Here is a 26,646-nt window from a genome sequence, read left to right on the forward strand (position 1 = left end):
GTGAGTCACCCAAAGATCTTTCCCAGGAAGGCAAGATCAGTGTAGGGCTTAATCAGGTTCAAGGTGGTGCTTTGAGACCAGCTGTTTGCTGTCTGCCAGAGCTTTCTCAAGTACATAAACAGTGGCTGGGGTTGTAGAGAAACCTGGAGCCTTCAGCTGACTTGCAGAACTTTCTCTTTCCAAGAACTAATGGAGTAAGTACATACAGATCTGAGCACTCCCAGCTAAGGAAAAACAGGACAAGGAGCCCAAGTATATTTGAATTAAGCATTGCTTGTGATGTTCTTGTCAGAATGAATAGTCCTGAGCAGCAGTGAAGTGGGCTGGCACAGAGCAAAAGGAGTACTGTTGCTGATGTGCTCCTCCTGCTTCAGAGGAACTGCTCTGAAGCACCAGTACTTCAGAGGAACAGTGTCACTCTCTGCATCTCAGCTGACTGAAATCTAGGTTGACCCTAATAATAATCTCTTAGCTGTCTCTTGTGCAGCTGTGCTTGCTCTAATCACAAGCACAGCAGGAACTGCTGTTTTTACACAAAACCCAATTTCTACAGCAACATGTGAGTTACACAGAGGCACAGCTGCATACATTTCTGTAGGGAACAAACCTCCTGTCTGACACAGCTGACCTTCCTGAAGGAAGAGCTGGCTCTCACATGTTACCTGAAGGCATGAAGCTGAACCGTGACTTCTGTGCTATACTCAGGTTTGCTAGAGTAGAAATCCATGCTAACCTTGCAGGTGCCAAGTTTATTTTACATAGAATAAATTTAAAATATTGCACAGAACGAAGACAATATATACATCACTTTGTAGGCACACTCCTGTACATGGGGAATGTTCTCAACACTCAGATGAGAAGGGGCAGAGCTTCAGCACACCTGCATCATCATGGAGTTCACCATATTATCAAAAGCCCTAGAGAAGGAAACGAACACAGAATATTAAAGGAAGCAGCTAGTTCTGCACAGCAAATCCCTTGTAACAAAACCAATGGCTAACAATGCCTCTTACTGGTTAACAAGCTAGCTTTCCATAAGCAGAATACATGGTTTTACTCTTTTAACTATAGCATACTCTTTAACTAGAACATTGTGTAAATAATGACTTTTAACTAAGCTGAAGTAATGGCAGGTCTCATCCTGGTTGTAGACCTGCCTCAGTGAAGTGTAAAAGAAGTTGTTCTTGCCTAGGCAATAGAAACTCCCAACATTATTAAAGTTCCCTGTGACATTACAGATGAGAAATGGGGGGCACTGGCCCTCACATGTGAGGAATTACATGTGCTGAATGCCCATCTGTCCTTACCCCAGGATAAGCCCTGGACAAGAGCAGTTGTTCACTCTTTAACTTGCTCTACTTACCTACATTTCTTTTCCTATTTATCTATGAAACAGGCAATTTTTTCTCCCCAAGAAATTAATTTTCTTGAGTCAATGTTTCCAATGCCAGTTCTGAGGTGGGAGTGAGTTCAGTGTAACTTCTCATGAGAGTATCAGTTTTCTGTTATGCAGTAATGGCCCAAAGACAACACAGCTGTTCTCCATTTAGACAGTTAGAGCATGCACATTTGAACTGGTCAACCACAGAGGTTATGCTCTTGGTCCTGTTACATCATAGGTGCACTGCAAGTTCCAGAAAGATGACAAAGATCAGAAAGATCAGTATGGTCAGCCCACTTACCTGGAATGGATACGGTCTCCAGGGTTATAAAAAGGGTTACACATTATGTCCGTATATGAATTATGCAGCTTTCGGAACATCTGAAAAGGGATTGTAGTTTAATTAATTTTTTTTGCTTCTCAGCACTTTATGAATAAGCGGAAGTAGCAAAAACACTGATGTGGCAAGTTGTGCTCTGATTTCCTGCACTTACACTGCGGATCTCATTGTCTCGAAGTGCTGTGTTTGAAGAATCCACCACCATAACAAACTTCACCTTCGAATTTGTCACGTAGCCATATCTGTGCAGCTGTTAAGGCATGTGCTTCTGACACACCAGAGCCTGGCAAAGCAACTGAAACAAGGCTGGAATACACTCAAAGAAACAAGCTGAAAGCAAACATGACGTTCTTGCTGTGCCCAGCACATAACTAGGACTAGATGAGGTAAGCAAGACACTAGATTGCAGGCACTGTATCCCCTTTCTCCCTGACTTCTGCCATCTCTGATAACTCCATGTCAAGCTCACTCCTATGGTGGCCAGTAAGGCATGCCTTGCAATTTCAGAAGCAGCCTCCCACTAGCTATTTTGGTGAGGGTTTCTGTCTTTCTAAGAACCATTTTAATGACACAGCCACTTTATTTATTCTTGTTTGGGAAGCCACAATCAGAGGGGTGGAGATCTTCTAATATCAGCCAGCGTGACTGACCCGAGACTTTAAAAATTAACAACCTGTTTATGAAAACCCAGAAATCAGGTATGCTGATAATTTCCATCTGTGGGATTCGGAGAAAAAGCCAAAGAAAGTTCAAAAGATCAACTCTGTGATTTAAAAACATTGGGGATGCTGTGGCCATGGACTACAGATTTTAGAGAAATCAGACCACACGCCTGGGATTTAGGTACTTGACCAGAGACACCTTCATACTCCTGCTACTTTCACTGGTGTTATTAAAGGGTCTAACCTTTGTTCTAGTCACAGTCAGCTGCTGAACTGGCCAAGGCACCAAACCTGAACCTTTACGTGACAAACTGGTCAGTGAACAAGTCTGTATATTTTCTGCTGATGTCTTTAACATGGCATCAAGTAGGAAGAGAGGTTTCCCACGTGGAGCCCCTCATAAGAAAGAGCATAAAAATACATAATGGCATGGCAAAAGGCATTAGAAAGATACACCTTGTAGTCTTCAGTGGGGTAGAGGAGCCCTAGGTACAGTTCCCTCTGATCTACAAGGGCCTTGCCCATCGCAGAGATCTTCTCATCCACAACATCGAGGGAAGTGTGCACGGTGTAGTGGAACTTCAGCTCATTTTCAGTTGGAACGCTCCGGATGTACAGGGGGTAGTTCTGAGGAGGAGAACTAATTATGCTAACTAGGACTGGCCACTCTGCTGTGTAAGTGACTGCTGATGCCATAACAGTGCTTTCACCCAAAGAATTGCTGCTGTCAGAGTAAGCTATTTTAACCATTTAATGTTCACAGCTGTCACAGCTTTACACCTTGCAGCGCTGGTGGAGCAGATCAGTCTCCATACACCAGTGGCAGGAGAATCATTGCACAGGCACTGCACAAGGCTCAGGTCTCTCCACTGCTTGACCTGTCCCCTTGCCCCACCAGAGCCTGTCCCCAGCTCTTTCTGAGGAAAACCCTTCTCCTCTCCTGGCAGCAGGACACCATAGACCACCCTCACACTGTCCCTGCGCTCGCTGCCCCAGCTCCCTCTGCCCTGGTCCCAGCCTGCTCAGCCCACTTCAACCTCCAGTGTCTGCCCCGTTCGCCCTGTATCTGCCAAGGCTCTGGCCTGCTCCCCTCACCCCCGTTCAGGCCCCACAACCTGAGACCCTGCCCTGGTCCCCTCACTCCTACCCCACAACCTCACCTGGCCCCACCGCCCTGCTCAGGGCCCACGATCGGAAACCCAGCCCTTCTCCCCTCACCCTTCCTCAGGCCCCACAACCTGAGACCCAGCCCCACTCCCCTCACCCCTCCTCAGGCCCCACAGCTCCACCTGACCCCCCTGTCCCCCTCAGGCCCCACAACCCGAGACCCAGCCCCACTCCCCTCACCGCTCCTCAGGCCCCACAGCTCCACCTGCCCCCCTTGTCCCCGCTCAGGCCCCACAACTCGAGGCCCACCCCCGCTGTCCCTCGCTCCCGCCCCACCTCCTTAGCGATCACGGCGATGCAGACCGCCATCTTGTCCCCACCTCCGCCGTCCCCTCCGCTCCGCCCCGCCCCTCCCGCGCGTCACGTGAGGCGAGAGCGGGCGGCGCTCACGTGACGCGAGCGCGGAGGGGCGCTCACGTGACGCGCGGGGGGCGGCGGTTGCCATGGCGAGGAGGGTGCTGGTGCCCCTCTGCCTGTGCTGGGCCTTGGGCCCCGCTGCGGCCTCCGCGCCCCCAAACCTCCTCCTCCTCTTCATGGACGACGTGAGTGGGGCCGGGGGGGGGTGTCCCGGGGGACGGGACACTTGTCACTGGGGGGCAGCGGCCCGTGTCACTGGGAGAAAGTCATTTTGGGGGGGGACACACACACTGAGGTGCGTGGTAGGGTGGAGGGAGGGGACGGTGGTCACCGGGGAGGGGGCTCTGTTTGTGACTAAGAAGGGGGCTGGGTGTCTCTCCGCAGAGCGGGGCTTGGGTTCCTGGGAAGGGGGTCACTGTGGCTGAGGGAAATTGGGGCCTGGGCTCCATAGAGTGCTTGTCACGGGGTGTGGGCTGTGGGGGGGCTTGCCATTGGGGTGAGAGAAGTGCCCTCGTGGTGAGGTGGGGTCCCAGGGCTGGTGGAGGGGCTCCCGTGGTGGCCCACCCTGTCCCAGGCTCTGGCGATGGGTGCTCGGTGGGGCATGGTTTGAGCGCCAGCGCCTTGCTGGCAGGGCCGCTATCAAAAATGTTTTGCTGGTGCCTGGGAAATTTGTTCATAGTGCTTGCACAGCACATTGAAGATGCTGTCGTGGTGGTCTGTGAGCTCGCGGGAGCATCGTGGTGCACAGGCTGGGTCCAAAACTATATTGGTGCCAAGGCAGAGTCCTTTAAATAGAGGTTTCATCAAGTTGGCTCCCCATGAGCCTTATCCTGGAAACTACTTTTTTTTTCTAGACATCCTCCTAAGTGCGCATCAGGGGCCATTTCTGGGCCTGGCAAGACTTATGATTTGAGAGCGTGTCTTGAGCATTTATTTGCTGCTTTGTGCTCCTTAGGGCTCTGTCTCATTGACTCCTGCTGAGCAGAGCTCTCCCTGATGTGCACAATCCCCCCTAGGTCGCAGTTTCCAGGTTCACACATCATCCCTTCCAGGTGGCATGGCCTCTATGTTCAGCCATGTGCTACATCTGTTCCCTTTGTCGATAGGCCAGCGCCTGTGGGATAGCACGTGAACAGGGTCTGTACCGTGATTCATGGTCAGAGGTCTTCAGCACAGTGATTCAGGCACAGCTCATGGGTCGATGTGATGATCTGGAAAAGTTTGAAATGAGCAGGAACATTTGAATAAGCACTTACTCCAAAAGCTGTCATGCTCAGTTGCTTTCTTTCTCGAGTCCTTTCCAGATTTTGTGTAAAAAGCAGTGAAGAATTGAAAGGAAGGCCCAGGCCTGGCGTATCTCAGCCCTGCCCCTCCTTCAGGGCAGAGCTGCCCTAGGGAACCTGCACTAGAGACACTGCACGTAAACCTCTCGTTACTCCTTGTGCGTGGATGTCCTGCTGAAAACAAATGAGACTTCTCAGATCTAGAAAGTCAAGCCCATGTGCCAGTCTTTTAGAATTGGTGCTTACAAACCTACATACCTTACCTAGAAGTCTAATCATCTTATCTATCAGTCCATTCATAATGACCGAGCAATTAACTACACAGTCCTTGGCACTGGTAAATGTTGAAAAACAGGGTGTCTTGGTGATTTTCAAACCTTGATAGAATCATTCAGAACTTAAGGCTTGATTTTGCAGCCTACAAAAATAATCCTGGCAATATCTTCTAATACCAGTGATGGATGTAGTTGTGGTAGCACTGAATGAGGTGCATCTACAAGTGTAGATAAAGAAACTCCAATACATTTCAGGAAGTGTTTTAGAAACCCAAACTTGCCTGCTGAAAAACTAAACAAGAAGAAAGCTAATTCTGCTAATTTTTGCTCCCTGAACTGGGGGGTGGTGGAGGCAAGAAATCATTAAGGAGCAGAAATAATCACAGATTTATTTCCAACTAAAAGTCTTTTCACTTTTGCACCCTGTAGTGGTCTTAGCCACATGGCTAAGGAAATATATTCATTTCCAACATGTTCAAGTTGCTGCCATCTTCCTGTTTTGCTTCTCTTCTAATATTTTCATCTCACCTTTCAGGTATGTTTGTAGTAGAAATGCATTGTGTGCTGTTTTAAGCTACTTGAAAAGCTAACGAGGGTAGGTATGTGACTTGAAGGGTGGGCAAGCTCTTATTGCCTGTTTGGCTCTGTTCTGCCAATTCAACGTGACTGTTGTTTTCATAGTGTTTCTACACTCCTGTACAAGATAATTACATTGTAAGCTTAGTTTTTCTGGCCACTTGAGCCTCCGGCAGTCCATCTCAATTTTCCATTCAGGAATATTTCCCCCCAAGCTGGCATTTGTAATTTTCAAGATGAAAGCTCTTTGGGACAGTGATTATCCCACTCTAGAAGTGTTGGTACAGCATGAGACATGATGAGGCACAGATCCTGACTGGAGCTTCTGTGAACTATGTATTTATTTATTTAACAGGCTGTTCATTAAAAATACATCTCTGTGGTCTTTTTCCTTTGATTCTTCCGTAACTTCTGTGACTCTGTCACTGTGTGTGAATTAGAGCAACGTGATATTCTTTTTTTCTTTCTTCCTTGATGATAAAGATACTGAAGAATTGAGAACTCGGGGGTGATCGTGTTGAATCCATTTTAATTCCACATCCTAGTGTTAGGTGGTACCATTTAATTGCTCTTCTCTCAAACCTCAACAGCCGGCTCTGCAGCTCTCCAACAGTTTTCTTTTCCAAACTGCACCACTGCAGTGTAAATGTTAGACTCTCAAATAGGACCAGACAGATGGTTTTCTAAAGATCTTGATACGTTATGCCCTCCATATCAGTTGCTTACCTGATACGCATCTGTATTAAAGAAAGCTATTGCCTTTTTTAAAGCATAATATAATCTCCAGCAGCCATGGTGCCTAATTGCTCATTAAGTTGTTCCTTTCTAGAACCTTCTGTTTTAAGTCACTTACTTTTATTTGTATTATTACCAATAATAGTTGTCAGCAATGAACGTAGATAACATGATGGTAATTTTATGGTTCTCCTGACTCTGTGACCCCTCTGAATTAGGAGGAGGATGTGGGGTGAAACCACTGTCTTGCAAATAAGCAGAGTGACACATGATCCCTCCGGCAGGTTTCTCTCCAGAGCTTGCTTTTAAAATAAACACTTTCTCTCTTTTCGTGTACCACTGCTTTTGAGTTTAGACCTTTTCCTTGCATTTCTTGTTACATATACACGGATAGATAGATGCAGCAGGCTTAGATGGCATCCTGCGGTCAATGGTCCAACACAAAGACACATAGCCAGGGACTGAACGGTCAGGCTTTGCAGCTGTACAACACTGAGCATATGATGTGTAACTTCCTTTTCCTCCCTGGTATGTGTGTGCTTGCCAGTCTTCAGGCACGTGAGTAAGAGTGAAGGCATTAGGGCTCTTACCCAGTTCTGCTACAAGTGTTTTAATGCCTGTTAGCAAGTTATTTAATCTCATGTGTGCCTCGGTTTCCCATTCGCCAGTGAAAAGCGTCATAGTTCCCCACTTCACAGGTTTGGGGAAGTTCATTTTTATCCCATTTGTGAGGTACTCCCTAAGTAGGGAGATGAGCATTATAAAGATACAGAAATGAAGGAATACAATAAAAGTGTTATGGAATCGTAGAATCATTTAGGTGGTAAAGGACCTTTAACATCATCAAGTCCAACCTGAAGTGCCTAGTCTACATGCTTTTTAAATACCTCCAGGGATGGTGACTCAACCACTTCCCTTGGCAGCCTGTTCCAATGCCTGACAACCCTTTTGGTGAAGAAATTTTTCTTAATATCCAATCTAAACCTCTTCTGGTGCAACTCGAGGCCATTTCCTCTCATCCTATCACTAGTTACTTGACAGAAGAGAACAGCACCCACCTCACTACAACCTCCTTTCAGGTAGTTGTAGAGAGTGATAAGGTCTCCCCTCAGCCTCCTTTTCTCCAGGCTAAACAACCCCAGTTCCCTCAGGCGCTCCTCATAAGACTTGTGCTCCAGGCCCCTCACCAGCTTCGTTGCCCTTCTCTGGACACGCTCCAGCACCTCCATGTCTTTCCTGTAGTGAGGGGCCCAAAACTGAACATGAACATTATGTGGGCCCAGAAGCATTGTCATTGTGGAAGAGTGAAAGTACTTTTACATCTTTTGGTGTGTTCTTTTTACAGATGGGTTGGGGTGATTTGGGAGCTTTTGGAGAGCCTTCTAAGGAAACTCCTAACTTAGACCAGATGGCTTCAGAAGGGATGCTTTTCCTAGATTTTTATACTGCCAACCCCCTCTGTTCTCCGTGTAAGTAAACTTGAGTTTTAAACTAGCATATAAGCATGCCACCTTCTGAGAAGATTGGGACGTTTGCCAGCATCTAACATGAACTAGCAACCAAACCAGTGATTACCCTCAGGGCAGAGTTTGGATTTGGTGCTTTGATCTTGCATTTTGCTCCCTTTTTATTTATGTTTTGATTGGAAAACCTACAATCTTCAGTTCATACAAAGCGCTGTTTTAGTGATCAAATCAGTCTAGCTAAAGGATTTTTTTACATTATGGTTTAGTATTCTAGCCTCAGTCATTGCATTTTTTCATCTTTCTTATTTTGGGACAAACAGACAAAGCAGTATCTAAATTGTTGCTGAACATAGTTTGTACGTAGTTTGTCTGATTCTATTGGCTGTGGTGAGACTTTCATGCAAGGAATGGCAGCACGTTGTGTCCTGTTGTTGACCCTGGTGGCTTGCAAGATTCTTGGGGAAGGGACAAGAGATAAAAGAAACGTTTGGGTCTGGGAGACACAGATATTTTTATCCTTACTGTTTTTTCTGGGGGATGTTGGTTTTTTTCTTTCTTTTTTCCTCTAACTTGATTGGCAGCCAAGAACTGAAACAACAATGAGGAACAGGGGCTTTTTATTTGGGCTTTCATTTAGGATATAAGTTGTCAGTGTGCTGATGACGTCCTTGCTCTGAAAAGGCATTTGAAATATGCTGAAGTCCTAGCTCCAGTGGTGGTACTGCATATGCTTAAAGTTAAACATCTGTTTAAATGTTCCCTACAGTCAGGACCTGACTTGTATTGTCAAAGCTGGACAGCTCTTTATTTGCTATTACATGACTTTTGTTCAGGCAAGCTTGAAAACTTAGCCTTAAGCGTGTAATCAGTTTGTGTTATGATTTCCTCTTAAATATATATGTCAGGTATTCCTTTTATAATTACTGAGTTAGAAGGGCTGCTACATTGACTATTGAAAGTAATTATTCTTCAGCAGTGGATAATTTAATAGAGGAGCCAAATTTCAGTCGGGTTTGTCCTGGAATAACTCAAATGGTGTCATATCAGAACCTGGCTCTCTCCATGGCTCACTGGAGACAGGAGTTGCTGCCTGTTCCAATGTGAGTGATCTTAGTAGCTGGCTGTGGCAAAAGGACACTGACGTCCTTCAGTCAGAGCACTGTCCTCAGCCTTAATGTTAATATTAAGCAAAGAATGCATGTAAAATAAAATGTTTTTTGTTGTTTGCAGCAAGGGCAGCACTGTTGACAGGCCGTCTCCCAGTGAGGAATGGTTTTTACACCACAAATGCACATGCCAGAAACGGTATGGGCTTCATTCCTGATTTGCCTTCCTCTCTTGATTTCCCTCTGTGCTTTGTAGGAAGTCTTGCTTTGAACAAAGGCTTGGCTCGGTGATCTTCCCCTATGGATCTTCCAGAATGGCACAAAAAGATTACCATGTTAACTGATGGTAATAAGCGTGAAATTTATTGCTTCCTCCTCATCAAGCAGAAAACCTCCTCAAATTAAGAGAGATAAACAAGGCTGGTTGATCCATTTGCTTCTGCTGGCTGAGAAGTGTTTCCTCTGGGCAGGCTGATTGGTGTCTGGTGAAAGAAAGTCACGTGGGGTGTATGTTAACACCCAGAGTAAAGAACAAGCTGCTAACAGTTTTATTCAGCAGCCAGTTTTCTAACCATTTCAGCCTTGGAAGTTTTAAAGCACTGTTGTGCCAGTGGTGCTTCTAGGGAAGGTTACCAGTTCATAAGGACCCTGGGTTGATTTTGATTCCTGTGATTAGTTCCAGTGTGAAAGATGCCATGTGCCTGGGCGTGCTTGGGCAAGAATCAGCAGCTATGTACTGATTCACACTGTGTATCAGCAAGCCTGCTTGGCTATCTCTGTCCTAACCAAAGTCACACCTTAGATTCTCAAGGGCCAGAGAGCTGTGGACTATGGGAGACATATCTTTTTTTCAGGTCTTGCAGTCTGAGCAAGTTTCTCGATCATTTGATTTAGGAAAAAAATGCCTTCATTTTAGAAAATATACAGCAAATTTGCAAGAGTAAAGGCAACTCCAATGCACACCTAAAGTACTTGCTCTTTTTATTACACCCCCCCCCTTCCAAGGGTCTTGCCTTCATTCTGTGATGGCAGCCCTCTCTATTATTGGCAGTGGTGTGCAAGTGGGTGGAGATCTCCCTTTGATCTCTCTGAAGCAATTTGTTGTCTTTATCTCGTGGCCTGGGAGGACTCCCAAGGAGTGATATTGCTGGGACTTTAAGCTTATTGCTATTTCTGATCCAGTAACAGTGCTTCTAATGATGGGTAGCCATGAGCTGTTTGCTCCAATATTTGTAAGAGCTGGAAAGATTTTTGCTTGTTTGTTTGTTTTATGCAGCATACACACCACAGGATATAGTAGGAGGAATTGCAGATTCTGAATTACTGCTTCCAGAGTTGCTGAAGAAAGCTGGCTACATCAATAAGATCATTGGCAAATGGTAAAATTATTTTAAGATCTCTTGCTTTGAGATTTCAGTATGTGTGTGTATGTATTGTGAAAGGGCAGCAGAACAAGCAGAACTACAGGGAAAAAACTGTTGTGGAGCTCAGATGTCCAACTTTTTAAATATGTGGTGGATCCCTGCTGTGATCAATTTCTGAATTGAGTGTTACCATTACAAGTGCATACATGTATCTTCATACAAAGAGTTGAAGGGGTTTTTTTGTATGTATATCTATATTTATAAACCCTTCAACTCTTTGTGCTTTCATCCATGTATCACACTGCTTGATTTAGTCAAATAACACCAAGATGTTCTATTGGAACTTGCCTTGAGCACCTATGTGCTTTTTATCTTTGGCCCCTGCTATATGTTGGGGTTTTTTGTTAATAGAGTAGACTTAATTGTGAAAGCTTCTTTTTGGGGGAGTAGAAGTGTGTGGTGTAGAAATAGAGATGCAGACATCTCCAGGGCTACATTGAAGATTGTTCATCGAATGTAGAAGGTCAGGGTGGATAGGAATAGGCTTGATCAGGATGGTTGATACCAGGTGTTTTAAAAGACCTAGAAGGCTGATCCAATACTCTGTGAATGTCGTCCTTTGACTTGATGGACTTCCATGGGAGTACTGTATAATCTTTGCAGAGGATACAGAAGAACTAAAAACCAATGTTTTGTGATGTCTGCAAAGAATCAGAAGGGAAAAGCCTGAAAGGTATGCAGATCAAACAAACAGTGGAATTACCAGTGTAATAGTTGAAACTGGTGCATTTGTAACATTCGAATTTCAAATGCACTTGTGGGCTGTCGTGGAATCCCATGGGGCCTGGGGATCTCTGAACAGTTGATTCGCAGTTTGTAACAATGCTGTAATAAATAAATGCATAAATAGCAACTTCAAAACTACACAGACACCAGAGGAGTACTGCTTGGTTAGCAGAGTAATTGTTAATGAAGAGACTTCGGACAGGAGTAGTATCAGGGGAATATTATTTAGGAAAGTAATGCGTTACAATTTATTTAACAGTTTTGTTAACAAGTTAGAGAAAAGTGAGTTTGAATTGTGGTTGGATTCACCGGTGCTGCTGAAATTGGAAAGAAAGCAAACTAACCTAAGACAGTGAATTATTTATTACCACAAATCCAAACAGCAGAGTGGCCGTAAAGAATCGGATCAGTGGGCTGAATGCAATAAGATGCAGTTCAGTGCTAATAAATGTAAATTCATACACCCAGGGAAAAGAAATAAACAACGCAAATACAGATTGGTTCCAGGCAGTTATTTGGAAAACAGCAAATCTGGAAGGACCTGCAGCTGTTAGCAAGAAGCAGACTAAATATGAATGTGCAGCGCACTATCATTGTGCGCCCAAGAACTGTTACCCTGGACAGGACTAGGGAGTGATACTGTACAGCAGCAGTCCTGTCATTTGTGCACACCACCTGCTTCCTAGAAAGGTGCAAAGAAATACACAGTACAGTAGTTAAATTGGAGTCTCATCCTAGCCACGCACAAAATTTTAAGGCTTTTAAAGATTTTTAAGTTTTCCAGAAGAAGATTTTTATATCCTTTCAACATCCCTTCTAAAGACTTTGCAGGGTGTCCTGTGACAGTAAGTTCCACAGTTTAATAATATGTTTGCAAGTCAAGTATTTTCCATGACCGTTGTAGAACTTGTTGCATTTTATTAAATCTCTTTATCTTTTGTGTTTTGAGAGGGAGAGAATAATGTGCATCTCAGTAATTATTTGATACCTTTTTCAGGTCTCTTCCTCTGTAAGTTCTCTTAGGGCTTTCTTAGAATAAAATATTTTTTTGTGTCCCCTGTTGTAGGAACAGCTGGGAATAGCTTTGTTTTATCATGTATATAAATGAGGAAAGGGTAGAATCCTTCAGGTCAGACTTGCAATTTTAGTTATATCACCGAGATATGATCATAGCTGGAATGATGATTATTTTCTGTTATAACTCATTTTGGAATAGCTCAGAATAACACCATGGATCATTCTACTTCAGGTAATGCATTTTATGCCCCTTATGTTCAGAAAGTGTGCAGAGGCTGATGGCACAAAATGGACAGGTTGCAGGTACAGGCTTGTGAGTAGAAACTGGAATGATTAAATAAACATTTAGCTACAAATGTCTCCTTTAGAGACCGGGAGAGGATGGCCATTCTGTATCTTCAAGATAGTATAAATGAAGAAAATGTAGAATTTGCAGTACAGAAGTTGGAGATTAGAGAGGAGCTTCATCTTGAAGTTAAGAATGGAGATTTTTCAAGCTGTGTAGTAGAATGGTACTGTCATCAGGAGTAGCTAAATGTGTTTTGTGTTCACATGTGCACATAAAGAACTCATTCTCACTTACATTCAGGTGTCTCTGTACCATTTTGGCAGCATGAATACTCCATAAAGGGAATGCAGATATAATGGTACATTTCATGAGCTTTACCTTGTGTTTTTACAGCTTAGTGGTATAAAAGTGACTTGTCATAGATCAGAATCCTTAAGTAAAACATTACGTGCGTCTTCACAATGGCTTTGGGCAGTGTAGTCCATCAGTACACATCATCGAGACAGCATGAGAAAAGACACCAATAGAATGAAATAATGGAAAACAAAGATTGGACAGTAGACTAAAATGGGATATATGTAAGCACTGGAGTGAGTCTGCATGGATGTGTTTGCAACAAGTATGAGGAAGATCAAGACAGTGGTCTGCAATCATTTATTTGATTAAAATGCTTGAAGTTTTTCTTCTTAGGCAAAGATTGTTTTCTTGCATGCCATTCTGATGAGATTATTATTTGCTTCTTTGCAGTAGAATTTTAATTCCTCTGTTGCTTTTGTTCCTAGGCATCTGGGTCACAGGCCCCAGTTCCACCCCCTGAAGCATGGGTTTGATGAATGGTTCGGGTCCCCAAACTGCCATTTTGGACCTTTTGATAACAGAGCGCTCCCCAATATCCCTGTGTATAGGGACTGGGAAATGATTGGCAGGTAATTCAGCTACTTGCCTGGTAATGTTATTTTCTTTGCTTTCCCTGCTGACATTACAGTGCTGGAAGATAAGTGCTAGCGTAGCAAACCCATTTCAATGAAAAGGGGTTGGCAAAAACAGCAGCTGCTTCAGAATCAGAGTTACAGACTCAGGTGGATGGGCAGTGATCTACAAGTGCTTTACCCTATGCAGAGGACTTTGGTAGCATGTCAAGCATTGGGAATATCCTGACTCTTATATGATCTGAGACGCTTACTTATTCAGAGTGCCCTGAATATCCTGCAGTTCAGCAGTAAGCCAGTGCAGGAAAGGTGCTTGTAAGAGGTCATGAAACACATGAACAGCCCTTCTGGATCAGGCCCATTTAATCCATTATACTGTGCAATGACCACTGGTAGTGAATGCCTACAGAAAGGGTATAAGAAAATGGATAGGTGGAATGGTCCTTCTCTTGTATGGTTGTCCACCTTCTGAAACTGAAGGTTGTGTCCAGATCTTAATAGCCACTGACTTAACTTCCATGAACTGTCTCTCTTCTAAACCCATTTGTATTTCTGGACTCTACAACATCCTGTGCCAGGATCTCATCTCTTGCTTTGCCCTTTTACTTTTGAACAGGACTTTCCCCCTAGTCTGGTGATGGCCAATATCCAGCCTTACAAGGCCTGGGTGGTGGTTTCCATTGGAGCTAAGACAGACTGAAGGGGAAGCCTTGTGGGAAAACACACAAGACAGGCAGAAACAGGAAGGTATAGATTAACCGTCAAGAGGTATGTGAATTTCACATCTAGGAGAGGAAGCAAGGATAGTCCTTCCTGGGGGAAGAAGAGATTTTGAAGGCAATGCTGGCAGCAAAGGGTACTCAAGCATGGTTGTGTGGGCAGTGCCTGGTGCTTCTCAGTTGTGATTGTGGCACTCTGACTTTTCCACTTAAAGCTGAGACAATACAGACCTGCTTCTATGGTATTGATGCCCCTCAGAGACTAAGCATGGTAGCTGACTACTAAACTTTATTCTAAACTCCTAAATCACTTTTTGCAGGAATCCTGTCTTCTTCATCTCTACCTTAGCATCTAAATTTAAAGTTGAAGCTCATTAAATATGAAGCTAGATGTTTGATTCTGAGGATTAATAAAGCTCTGAGTACCAAGGCCAACCTGCAAGTTGCATGTGGACCCTCTAGGGGTGTGACTGCTCTAGAGTGCCTCCCTCAGAGATGTTTGCTTATCCCATTGCACCCTAAAGGCTTCCTGTGATGATTTCACTCCACTACTTCTCTTGGAAGCTGGTTCCATTCTGTACTGAAAGACCTCTTTATTCTTTCTCTTCCTGTTTGTAATAACCTTTTGTCTGTTTGCGTAACACCATTCTATGCTCCAGCTCTGCAGTCTGTGCCATTCTTGTCCATTCACTTTTGAGTCTGTTATCATCTTATTTCACTTGCTGTTATTCTCCTGAGGACTGCCCTCTGCCCTTCTTTGCTTAATGAGTGTCCAAAGATACTTCTAACATAAAGTTTTCAAAGCAGCCCAAGTTCTGATTCCAGAATTGCTCTATCTCACTGGAAGTTGTTGTGTACTTCTGAAAATTTTACTCTTCTTTCAAACACCTCTCTGTTGAAAGAGTAGCAGCATGAGATCTTTAAGCATACTACCCCTAGTCTAATAGCTTAACAGTGAAAGGTTGGTGGCTCGGGTCTGTCCAAAACTTGCAGTTGTCATTAATTTGGATCTAGCTGTTTCACTGCTTTCTCCCGTAAGAAAAAATATGGTGACATTCTTTTTAATATCTGAAGAGAGTTTGCTGAGTAGCAACTGTGACCTGTTTGTCACCTGCTTACACAGTAAGGGAAGAAAGGCCTTTTTATGTTGTATATTCCTTAGGATTGATTTTTTTTTTCCTCTCTGATTCATTTTATCTTAAGGTATTATGAAGATTTCAAAATTGATCGGAAGACAGGTGAAGCCAACTTGACTCAGATCTACCTGCAGGTACTGTCTATTTTAATACTGGTTTCTAAGCTGCAGTGACTTTTATGCAGAGATTTAGATGGCAGAGAATGATTCCATTAAATTCATTTTTATTGTTGTTTACAGGAAGCTCTCGATTTTATTAGCAAGCAGCAGGGCAGCCAGCAGCCATTCTTTTTATACTGGGCAATTGATGCTACCCATGCTCCTGTTTATGCCTCCAAACAGTTCCTGGGCACTAGTCAGAGAGGACTGTAAGTCTTGGTTTTGTGGGTGTTGGTTTTGTTGGGTTTTTGTTTTTTTTTAATTAATACCTCATGCTGCAGAAACAGAAAACCTAAGTAATGTTTATTAAAACCAAGTATATAGATCGTTTCTCAAAAATGTATGTGTGTGCTGAAATACACTAGTTAGTGAGGACTTTGCTTGGATTGTTCTTTAATAATTTTGCCATAATCTGAAATGAAGATCATGTGACTAATATGGGGGTGAAGGGGGAGTCTAAGCTCCTTTGCCAGTTGTGTGAGTAATGAAGTGCTGTATGTGGCACAGATGATTTTTTGGAAGGCTTTTGTATGATCAATGCCTGTTTTAAAAGCCTATAAATCAGACCAGCAAGTAGAAAAGCATGCATGAAAAACACAACTTACAGGAGGCAAAAAGCTCTGTGGATACTGTGAGCCCTGCTTCTGAGAGCGCAGTTTCAAACCGGCATCCATAAGCAAATCCATGTTATTAGCTTCAAGTCTATGGCGAAGTGGCTTTGCCTATATTTGAGAACTTTGTAGCTAAATTTGTATCAGTTCCTGGTTTCTGCCCAAGAGTGGCTCACATCTGAACAATTCTGACTCTTGATATCCAAGAGAGGTTGCTCTCTGCAGGCAAGAGACGCGGGGTTTGCAGTGACGGTGGAAAACTTTATTACAGTACCTGATGCATAAGAGCAGTATTTCTGCAGCACAGGTATAACTTACGTGCACTGAAAGCATTGTGGCTGATTGCAATGCATTATGCTGTGTGACACTTTTCCTCCTTTGCTGCCTTTAATGTTTTGCATCTACTTTTGCCTCAGATATGGGGATGCTGTGCGAGAAATTGATGATAGCATTGGAAAAATCCTAAAACATCTTCAGAAGCTGGGTATCAGCGAGAAGACTTTTGTGTTTTTCACTTCTGATAATGGGGCTGCTCTCGTTTCAGCTCCTAAACAAGGTGAGTCTCAGAGGAACAAATCTGGTCTGGGGCTGTGAAATCAAGGCTTAAATCTCTATGTCTGAGGGGTAGACACACCTGTACCTGGGGTTTTCCTTTATGCAGTTAGGAGAAGCCTCAAAATGCAGAGCATTTATGTTTAGAGTTAGCTTATGTTCATTACTTCTGCTCACTGTTGAAGGAGGTATCCTTGGCTAAATGGACTTTTGGCCTAACCCAGTGTGGCTCTTCACCTATGTGCATTTCCACTTTGTGCTCCACTGTCAGGGGGTGATTTTTTTTTTTTTTTTTAATTTATTTAGGACCAGGCACAGTAACTTAGCAGGGTTTTTACTCTCCATCTGCCAAATGCATATTTGAGCTTTCTGAGTAATTACAGAGAGTTCAGGAGTCCCTTCTTCTTTAGCTCTCATGAAAAATAGCAAGAAGAAAAAGTATTTTTGTTACTTTACAAGTTTTCCTGTGTTTAAATGATTGTTTCTCAGAGTCATTGCAAATTGATTTTAGAACCCACTCTCTTCTATTTAGAGGCAGGCTGTTTCGTGGCTATTGGACCACAGAGCAGGGAGTATCCTGAGTTCTGGTTTCAGCTGAACCACTGTGTTTGACTTTGTGTGACCTGGAATCAGTCACAAGACCTCCCTGTTTGTTCCTCAGCAAGCTTAGCTACAAGGTTGGGTTAAAAACCCAGACATTCCTCCAAAGCACTTGCTATGTCTGAGAGTGAACATTCAGGGAATGCATGATTATTTTTCTCACTCTTGTATCTGCATCTAATACTGCTCTGGTGCTTTAAAAGGATTGTGAAAAAAATACTATTTCTCCCTAAAAGTGTCATATTTCCTTTAGTTCCAAACAACAGTTAACATCCTTAAAGGGAAGGAAAATGCCAGTGAAATATTTTCTGTTTGTTTGGGTTCTGTTTTCTTTGTTTGGTTGATAGAAAGTTGTGTTTAACTGTCACTTTTTCCCTGTGCTGAAAAGACACTTCTAAAATTTCATCACAAATGGATATTTAAAAAAAACCAACCCAACAAACAAACCAACAATGAAAAAAGGCCCACCCCAAAACAACTCTGGACATGTTATTTGTAGAGGCATTCATGCAGAAAGGAAAATTCATTTAAAACGAGCCTAAAAATTTCCTAGTTGACAGTGTCCCTTTGAAGTGTGATATTGGCATATCGTGTTTTTTATGGTTTCTTTTCTCCCTCTAGGAGGAAGCAATGGTCGTTTTCTGTGTGGTAAACAAACCACCTTTGAAGGTGGCATGAGAGAGCCGGCTATTGCTTGGTGGCCCGGACATATACCTGCAGGAGGGGTGAGTATCTGCTTTGAACAATTCTGATCGGTCTTAAGTGGACTCAAGTGGATGGAGTGGTTCTTGCTGGATTCAGTGGGCTTTGGATGAGACTTTTAACATGCCCAATGCATCAGTCCAGATGCTTGTCTAAATAAGGAGCTGAACACTGCCGCTAGAGAATGATGTCATTCCTGTTCATTATTGCAAATTTACATCTAGAGTGTCTATGATCAACACTTCTGCGAGCACTGAGCGGTCTGGTCTTTTTGTCTTCCTGCTCTGTCTAAACCCTTTACTCTTTTGGACAACAGTATTTTTAGTGGGTTACGCGTTTGAACGAATTGGAGTATAAAGACACATTGCTAATATGTGTCCCAGTGTCGAACAGGAGTGTGTTGCCCACACACACTCTCTGTGCCCTGGAGTATCAAGTGATTTGACCCTCACAGCTCTCGCTTTGGTGTTTGATAAAAGTTCCACTCAGGGAGGTCTAGATACCAGACTATTCCTCTTTCCTGCCTGTACACAAATTCAGATATGATCACTTCAAAATAATCCTCCAGTGGCACTACCAGCCTCATTTGTCCCAGTTCTCATTAAAGAAGGATGCAATCAATTCTTCTGCAGGCAGGGTTCACAGTAAATAATACAGATTCCCTCCCCTTTGTGAGCATCTCTTATCCCTGAAGAAAGTGATACTTCATTAACTGGGCACTGTGCTTAAGACTGCAAACTATTCATAAATAAAACATTTTTCTAAGTTGCATTCCTCTTTGGTGGTTTAATTGAGTCAGGATAATGATAATTTATCGTTTACATTTAGGAGGAAGCCATCAGCTTAGATCTGCAGCTGAGGGCAGGAGGGTAGTTTGGTTTCATCATTTTTAAAGAGTTCACAAAACCTACTAGGGATGTTTTATTATTTTTTTAATTTGAAATGAAAACAGTCTTTTTGTTTAAATTTAAACATTTCCATAAAGCCTTTACAAGCCAAGTACAACAGCCTTGGGCTAGCATACAAGAACATGAAACTGAAGCTGACTGTTTTGTTTTCCATGTCCAAACTAAATAATGTGCTAAAAGTAAACATGCATTATAAATGGGAACAAGTAAATACCAAATTTAAAAATTCTTTCCATTGTAGTAACTCTGAGGATAATTAAGAACATGAGTAAAGAAATCATTGTGCCTGCTTATTTTCTAACTGTAACTGGCTGGTACCCTTCTCACAGGTAGTCTTTTGCATGTAGTGCAGCGGCGAAGCTTTATGTAATGCAAAATGTTCTCGGTAGCCTGGTGTGAGGCATGGCTTTCTGCTTGAGGCCATAGTTGAAGCTGCTGTTTGAATTCCTGTGAACAGTCATTTCTGTGCAGAGTTAACATGTTTGCATAGGTGGGTGGACTGACCAACGCCATACTATCATAAGCCCATGCATGCTCAGCGAGCTGGAGAGTGTGCTTAAGGCTTATTAGGGCAGGTACGTGCCTGAAAATCCCCTCCTCCACCGCTGCTGATACCATCCTTGGCACTTAAGCACGTGCTTAACTTTAAATCCTTCCTATCCTGGGCTCCAATTCACGATGCTGCCTGCCACATATCTGCACGTTACACGCCCAAATGTCCTCTAGGACTCCACTTGGTACCTCAAGAAGCCTCTTCTGAACTCTGTCCCCAGGATGTGCTGCTTTGCTGTGAGTTAGGCCCCCGTATGATGCTACTGATAAGTAAATATGTGATAGCTACTTATATGTCTTTTCTGCTTGTATTCTTGCCATCGAGGCTCCAGCACTGGTACCCACAGCAGCACTGACCGCAGGTGAGAGGTTTGGCATTGCTTCTGCGTAATACAGCTCACGCTACGTTGGCCTGTAGGGCACCTGTAGTTACTGCTTCATAATTGCCTCTTTCACTGACAGTAAGTGAAGAGACGTGTTTGCTAGTACGTTTTTGGCTTCTTTTCTGTATCTTATGGAGTCTGTAGCTTCAATCTTCTTGATTGCAAGTTTAAACTAGTCAGCTTAAGCCCCGTGTAGTCCAAGAATCTGTAAAACATGGGAAAACTGCTTCAAAGTCTCTCATTGCTCTCTCTTTTCAAAAGAGTTGAAGGAAACAAAGGCTTGGGAGCCCTGAACCAGGATGGAAGCAAAAAGCTTCTCAGGAGTGCCAAGCACAAAGCTGAAGGGTCAACTCCTCCTTCCTGGGCTGGTGTTGCTCCCAGTGTAATGGTTGTTCGTTTCCAGCCGCGGACATTTTGAGGAGCAGGCGGAGGGCCAGCAACTGTTTCAGTTGGCACAACTGCAGCCAGAAAAAAGAGGGCTTGTGTCTCTGGCCAGTGAAATCCAGTTACTGGGTGGAAGGCTCATTCCGCTGATGGGATCTGGCAGTTTATTAATAATCTTATTGATATATAGGGTGGGGTTTTTTTGTTTCTATTAAAGGGTACATGTGTTTGCTGAAATAAAGGAGTACCTTTTTATTTAAACAAAAGAAGTTAGGTGACAGGATTGTGAACACTTGACAGGATATTGATACAGGTTAGGATAATTGGTGCAGTTGGCTGATTTGCAGTTTTTGGGGGGAGAGGGATGCCTCGGGAGTGCGTGTTGCTCTTGGCATCAACATTCAGTTAATTCTGGTCCCCCGTCAGGAATATTTATTTGTACACAAACAGCCTTTCTGCAGTTTCCTCCTCAGCTACGTTTTCCAGGTGAATTCACAACAAATCAGCATTTCAACATTCCCCACATCACATCTGCCTTCTGGAAGGATCCAGCTGGAAAAAAAAAAAAAAAAAGGGAGAGAAAAAAAGAATCATATTCTGTTGGTATTTGAATCCTCCTCCTCTCTTCCCTCACCCTCCTCCCCTTCCTCTCTCATGCCTGCTTCCTGAAGGAGAAAAGAACATATCAACCCAAAGACAGCATTGCAACCTTTTCTTCACTATCTCCCATGGGGCGCAAATTGAAATTGAATTAGACAGGGATATCAGGTCTGCTCGCTGTGATAACTGTAAAAGGATTTTATTTAAAAACACCCTGACATTTGTTCACCCAGTTTCAAATATTTAGCTTTCCTCCTTTCCATTCCTGGCGGGGGCGACTTTATTAATTGTCGCCTTTGATTCAGAGTTAAAGCTTGAAAGCACTGATAACAGCAGTGGTGACTATTTCTTCTAGCGACGTGGCCCACAGCAAAAGGATTTCATTTTCTTAAAGACGTTATGTGTATACTGAGAGTTTATTAAAAAGAAGGGGGGGAAGGAGGGGGGAAAAATCCGTTCTTACGTGCGTAATACCGGCTGTTTCTCACTGATATGAGCAATATCTGATCTCACTCCTTTTTATATATTATTTATTTTCTCTGGGCTGTTGCCCTCTCTGGATTTTTCTTTTTCTTTTCTTAAAAAAAAAAAAATAAAAAATGGGAAAGGCAACTAGAATGAAAGAGCACTGTTGACAGGAGAAAATGGTAATTTTTGTATTTTTCTCTGAAAATACTTCAAAGTTTTATATAAATATTAACCTTTTTTTTTTTTCCCCTTTCTTCAATGTGATGCTGCAGAGCACAGATAAATCCAAGTGGCTGTGGCATGGGCATTTAATTTCCGTAAGAAGTTTTCTCTGCTTCACGGAAAAATGTTGTCTGAGACCAGAAACGTAATTGGATGATTAAAGAGAGTCATCTACATCTGGTTATGGTTAATAAGGGCCAGTACAAGAAGACCATGGTGGCCCCACCGGATTGTCACTACGCGATGTATAAATTAGGTGATATTAGAGGCACGAGTCGCAGGTCAGCGGTTGCCTCTTGCTGCCTTTATCAAAAGATTGAGGCGAGGGAATGGAGCGACAAGAAAAGTGACTTTTGGATGTGCCTTCTAAATTGTGAGAGGTCTAATTACAAAAAGTCTCAGCCACCGGTCTGCCCGCCTGCTCCTGACGTAGCAGTTGTCAGGGAGCAGGCGTGTGCCAGATCTCCTCTTTATTAGATTCCGAGCTCTGCATATGGTGTTCTGCTGACCCCGCAGCTCTCCTAAGGCATGCTCAGGGTAAATTAGCTAGCAGATGAGCCTATGAGGGACTGAGCATCTTTGCTGAGATGCTAAGCGCATGTAATCCCCTTTGACTTCAGAGGGAGCGCAGCGTTCCTAACACCAGTGGCTCACGAAGCTGTCCAGCTCTGTAAGGAGTGACCTGATGTTTGGGGTTTTTTTGGTTTGGTGCACTGGTTTTTTTAAGGTGTCAGTCCTTTCTGAGTGCACACCCGAGACCAGAGAAGAGCCTGTGCAGGGGGACGGTCCAGGGGGCACACAGCACTGTCTGCCACAGTTAACCTCAAGGACAACACAGCCAGCTTTGGTTCTCCTCGGCGGTCCACGTTTGCCAAATGGCCCCGGGGAGAGCAAGAAGCCAGGTTATCCCATCGGAGGGCTCAGTTCTGTTTCCTTCTCCACAGCTGTGTACCAGAAGATCCCCATCCTTTTCTCCATACGGAGAGGGAACTTCATGTATACATCTGCTTTTTGTGAGGGATTTGTGGGCTCATGTCTAATTGTCACTTTCTACAAGGACAGGCTGAGCATGACCTCTTTCAGGCTGCCTGCTGCAGCAATGTCCATGAATAAGGCTTAACCTCAAATGTCTGAGACCTTCTGCAAGACCTATTGATCCTGGTTAACTGATCCAACTGCTTTCCTGGGCAAGGGTTTCCACGGTCAGGCTTCCTCTTGGGCTTAGAGCTTTGCACTTTGATTTCTTCTTAAGAGTTGTGGAAGTATTCTTGCACGCAACTTTAATATCATGTGTTCCTGGCAACACCTTTTGATGAATGAAAGCTATTAAAATTTGAAATTACTGTAATCAAGTAATGTGATACTGTAATTTTAGACTTGTAATTAGTCCTCTGCATGTTGCTTTCTCCAGTTTCTTTTTAAAAAAAAACCTGTTTGTTCTTCCTTTGTGTTCACTTTTTTCAGCCTGGTGTCTTAATAAAAGGCTTAGTGTTCCAGCAAAAATAGCATTTTCCCTTTAGTTTTTCTCTCTAGAGCCAGCATCTCACCAAAATTCATTTATCATGTTATCATTTGTTGTCATACTTAAATAATTAGTGTCAGCTTACAGGCTGGGAGTCTGTTTGTGAGTAGAAAGAGGATTCAGAGATAAAAAGTCTTTGATAGTCCCAGCATCGTAATGTTCACACTGACATTCGCAAGGCTGCTGCTAGGACTTGGATTTCAGTCAGAAAGTGCTTCTGTACTTACAGATGTGGACTTGTATCAGATGGCTTCTTGTTTCCGAACAAATGGTATGGCTGAAAAGGCTCTTTTCATGTTGCATCTTGTGCTGGTGCATCCTGGTGCAAAACAGTTTTGCTCTGGATTTGAATGCATCTGCTTCAATTTAGTGTGTTGCTGGCTAGTTAAACGTCCTACAGCAGATAACTGTAGCATACCACAAGCAGGGTGGGAGCAAAGATTCAGAAAGAAGCAGTCAGAACAGACTTTTTAGGTTTTAAAAATATAAATAATTAAGACCAGAGAGATAAGTATGGCTTCCAATTAAGGAAGGCAAAAAAAAAAAAAGAAAAAAGCAAGGGGGGGGGGGGTGTGGAAATGCTTGCACATCTCCATTGGAGCCAAAACCAGATGTTTTTCTCCCTTATTAAAATATATACTAAAAATACCACGACTTTACAGTTTTTGAATTGTTGGAAATGGTTTGCAGATGAAGTCATCAGGCTCTTTTTGTTATTATCCATCTATCCCTGTGCTTTCTGGGGACTCTCTCAGGTTATTCTGGACTCCAGAGATGACCTGGAGAAGGAACAAATCAAGGACTTTCTTTTTCTTGGTTTAAGTGCTAATTTTTTCAATCCATAAATGACTTGGACTTTGCTAAATTAAGTTGATCTCTGTGAAAACATGCTCCTCTAAAGTGGATACAGAGAGAAAAGTGAGAAGAAAGAGAGGAAAATGAAAAAATGAATCAAAATGCAAATGCTCCCTAGCAGTGGAGAAATATGGATCATCTCCTTTCCTTTATTATTTTAATAGGAGGTTTGCTGGTGACTGCAGCACTGTAAAGGGAGATAATCTCAAAAGATGCTTGGCGGAGAAGGAGGTTCAGGAAGCAATACTTCTGCTTTGGTGGAAACCAGCCTGTTTCATTTTGGCTTTTACTGAAGGTCTTTTTTGCAAATGTGTTTCTGTTGATTTTTCAGGTCAGTCATCAGCTGGGCAGTGTGATGGATCTCTTCACCACCAGCCTCTCCCTGGCGGGACTGCAGCCTCCCAGTGACAGGCAGATTGACGGCATCGACCTTTTACCTGCCATCTTGCAGGGCAAGCTAATTGACAGGTTAGTTATGAGCCCAGAGCTCCAACCCTTGCCTCCGAACTGAAGTGATGCCAAATTTGGGGTTATTTTTTAAATCAAGTTTACAGAAATATTTTATAAACTGAATTGATGCATCTTTGTTCCTGCTTAGTGAGGTGGGGTAGCACCAGAGCTTTTTGCTATGTGCTAGTTCTCTGGTGGAGCAAGCAGCGGTGGGATTTCCTGACATGTGGCATGTTGCCATACAGTGGAGTCTGGGGACAGATGAAAATGTCAGGGGGTTAGCAGGGATCCCTGGAACAACATATGGCAATAGGGGAGATAAAAGCCTGAGAACTGTAGCCTGGGTAGGGGAGAATACATTATTTATTACTGGAAAAACATCCAAGAGCATGCTAGGTCGTTATAGCCCCAGCTTGAGAGAGGTTGGAGGTAAAGGCTGGGCTGCTGCGTGTGAACTGGAAGCCCACCTCCTCCCAAGGTCCTGTTTCTGCAGATACTTTTGCAAGAATAGATTTGGGCTAAAGACCTGGGATCTTCATGGGCATGGAGGAGTGCTGTCAGCTCTTTGGTACAGGCACTGAGATCTGCCAGCAAATATCCTTGGCTCTCTTGTTGGAAGGATTGGAGGTCAAGAGAGGTCTCATAGTTGTGATTTTGATGAGGAAGTCGGCAGCCCGGGAAATCTGAATACAAGCATATTCTTTCTCTGTGAGACGGGAAACATATGCATGGAAAACATACTTGACTTCTTTTCTGTGTTGGACATAAGGCTTTGTTCCATAAAATTGCCTTTGTGCCCATTAACGCAAGAAGCACGCAAGAAGCACGCGTACAGTATTACCTGAGAGCTCAGCCAGTGGCTGACTTGAGGCATTGCAGGTTCCTCAAACACAGCCTATCCCATCTTTACTTCTGTAAGTTTGTAAAGCTTCTTTGTTGTTTTAAAAGAGAATTTCACTGCAGTCACCAGCTCCTTGGAACTGGTGCTGTTTGTGTTACAACAGCAGTTGCTCAAGGCACATAATGGCTTTTTCCCTTCTTTTTTTTCCTTATTTTTTCTTTTTTTCCTTCTTTTTTTCCTTCTTTCTTCCTTCTTTCTTCCTTCTTGCCTCCTTTTTGCCTCCTTTTTTTTGCCTCCTTTTTTTTTGCCTCCTTTTTTTTTGCCTCCTTTTTTTTTGCCTCCTTTTTTTTTGCCTCCTTTTTTTTTGCCTCCTTTTTTTTTGCCTCCTTTTTTTTTGCCTCCTTTTTTTTTGCCTCCTTTTTTTTTGCCTCCTTTTTTTTTGCCTCCTTTTTTTTTTGCCTCCTTTTTTTTTTTTCCTCCAGACCTGACCAGGTCACAGTTTCCACAGCCCCCAAAAACTTTCCAGGAGATGCAGTTGTGTTCTTTTAAGCTTAAAAAGGAAAAAGTGAATGGGGGGGAAAAAGAAATTGGTAATAGCGGAATTCTGAGTATAAGCTGTAATCCTCTTTCAAAGGTGGAAAATATTTTTTTTTTTAAAAAGCAAAAACCTAACCCCCACACCTTCAATCAAAGGGACACATAATAGCTTGTCAAATAGTGAGTGTTTATGGCAAGGAAAAAGGACACTGGTGTACTTTGTGGCGTATTTGTTTGGGCTTTTGTTAATGGGACTGGTTTAGATCAGATTCTGCACTTTGGCAGATCTCTCAAGCTGCCTTTATTTCACCGGCATTTCAGGTGCGTTAAGGATGTGGGAGTGGGCTCTGCTGGCAGCAGTGTTTCCCCTTTGTTCACCGGCAGTTCCTAGTGACAAAGGGGAAAAGCTCATTGTTTGTGCAAGGAACCTGCAGGGGAGGCTACAATTTTAAAATAGAAGAGATCTAAGGCCACTCCTGACATTCAGATGTGGAGATTTTAATCTTATCTTGCAATTAGGAACTGTTTTTTCAAGGTGGCATCACTGGAGTGAGTAGTTTTTGCCGAGTGGCATCTCTGAATGAGAGACAAAGATGTATGTACCCTCCTGACAGTGATAAACAGCTTCACCATCTCGCCCTGTCAGCAGCCTGAAACAACTGGAGAGAAGAGCTGACTAAGTCTGATGTCCTTGTGTGATGAGCCGCACCAAG

General features: G+C 43.3%; 2 protein-coding genes across 4 annotated transcripts in view; one reads left to right on the forward strand and one right to left on the reverse strand.

Annotated features, from left to right (window-relative positions):
* Positions 1 to 734: 734 nt before the first annotated feature.
* TRAPPC2L (trafficking protein particle complex subunit 2L) lies at positions 735 to 3,923 on the reverse strand. The gene is made up of 5 exons (XM_069793275.1): positions 3,827 to 3,923; positions 2,838 to 3,010; positions 1,876 to 1,963; positions 1,683 to 1,762; positions 735 to 917 (listed from the first exon to the last, which is right to left on the reverse strand). Exons 1-5 carry the CDS (start codon positions 3,857 to 3,859, stop codon positions 872 to 874), a joined length of 420 nt encoding a protein of 139 aa, XP_069649376.1. The 5' UTR covers positions 3,860 to 3,923; the 3' UTR covers positions 735 to 871.
* Positions 3,924 to 3,937: 14 nt separating this feature from the next.
* GALNS (galactosamine (N-acetyl)-6-sulfatase) overlaps positions 3,938 to 26,646 on the forward strand; it is a 49,516-nt gene continuing 26,807 nt past the window's right edge. Inside the window, exons 1-10 of one of the 3 annotated variants that reach the window (XM_069793269.1) lie at positions 3,938 to 4,092; positions 8,122 to 8,245; positions 9,473 to 9,547; positions 10,625 to 10,727; positions 13,587 to 13,730; positions 15,656 to 15,722; positions 15,828 to 15,955; positions 16,774 to 16,913; positions 18,131 to 18,234; positions 24,437 to 24,573. In XM_069793269.1, coding sequence (XP_069649370.1) covers positions 3,994 to 4,092; positions 8,122 to 8,245; positions 9,473 to 9,547; positions 10,625 to 10,727; positions 13,587 to 13,730; positions 15,656 to 15,722; positions 15,828 to 15,955; positions 16,774 to 16,913; positions 18,131 to 18,234; positions 24,437 to 24,573 — 1,121 coding nt within the window. In that variant the 5' untranslated portion in view covers positions 3,938 to 3,993. The remainder of the gene's footprint in view (positions 4,093 to 8,121; positions 8,246 to 9,472; positions 9,548 to 10,624; positions 10,728 to 13,586; positions 13,731 to 15,655; positions 15,723 to 15,827; positions 15,956 to 16,773; positions 16,914 to 18,130; positions 18,235 to 24,436; positions 24,574 to 26,646) is intronic. The other 2 variants (XM_069793270.1, XM_069793271.1) reach the window with 2 other exon arrangements.

Source organism: Haliaeetus albicilla, chromosome 10, assembly GCF_947461875.1.
Source record: "Haliaeetus albicilla chromosome 10, bHalAlb1.1, whole genome shotgun sequence".
Lineage (NCBI taxonomy): Eukaryota > Metazoa > Chordata > Aves > Accipitriformes > Accipitridae > Haliaeetus > Haliaeetus albicilla.

What these genes read in the sequence shown, in the direction of transcription:
- TRAPPC2L (XM_069793275.1), bottom strand. Translation starts at nt 3,859, where the DNA reads ATGGCGGTCTGCATCGCCGTGATCGCTAAGGAG. An exon ending in CCCACTGAAGACTACAAGGT is followed by an intron (nt 1,964 to 2,837) that starts GTATCTTTCTAA and finishes ACAGCTGCACAG; the next exon opens with ATATGGCTACGTGACAAATT. An exon ending in GAGACAATGAGATCCGCAGT is followed by an intron (nt 1,763 to 1,875) that starts GTAAGTGCAGGA and finishes ATCCCTTTTCAG; the next exon opens with ATGTTCCGAAAGCTGCATAA.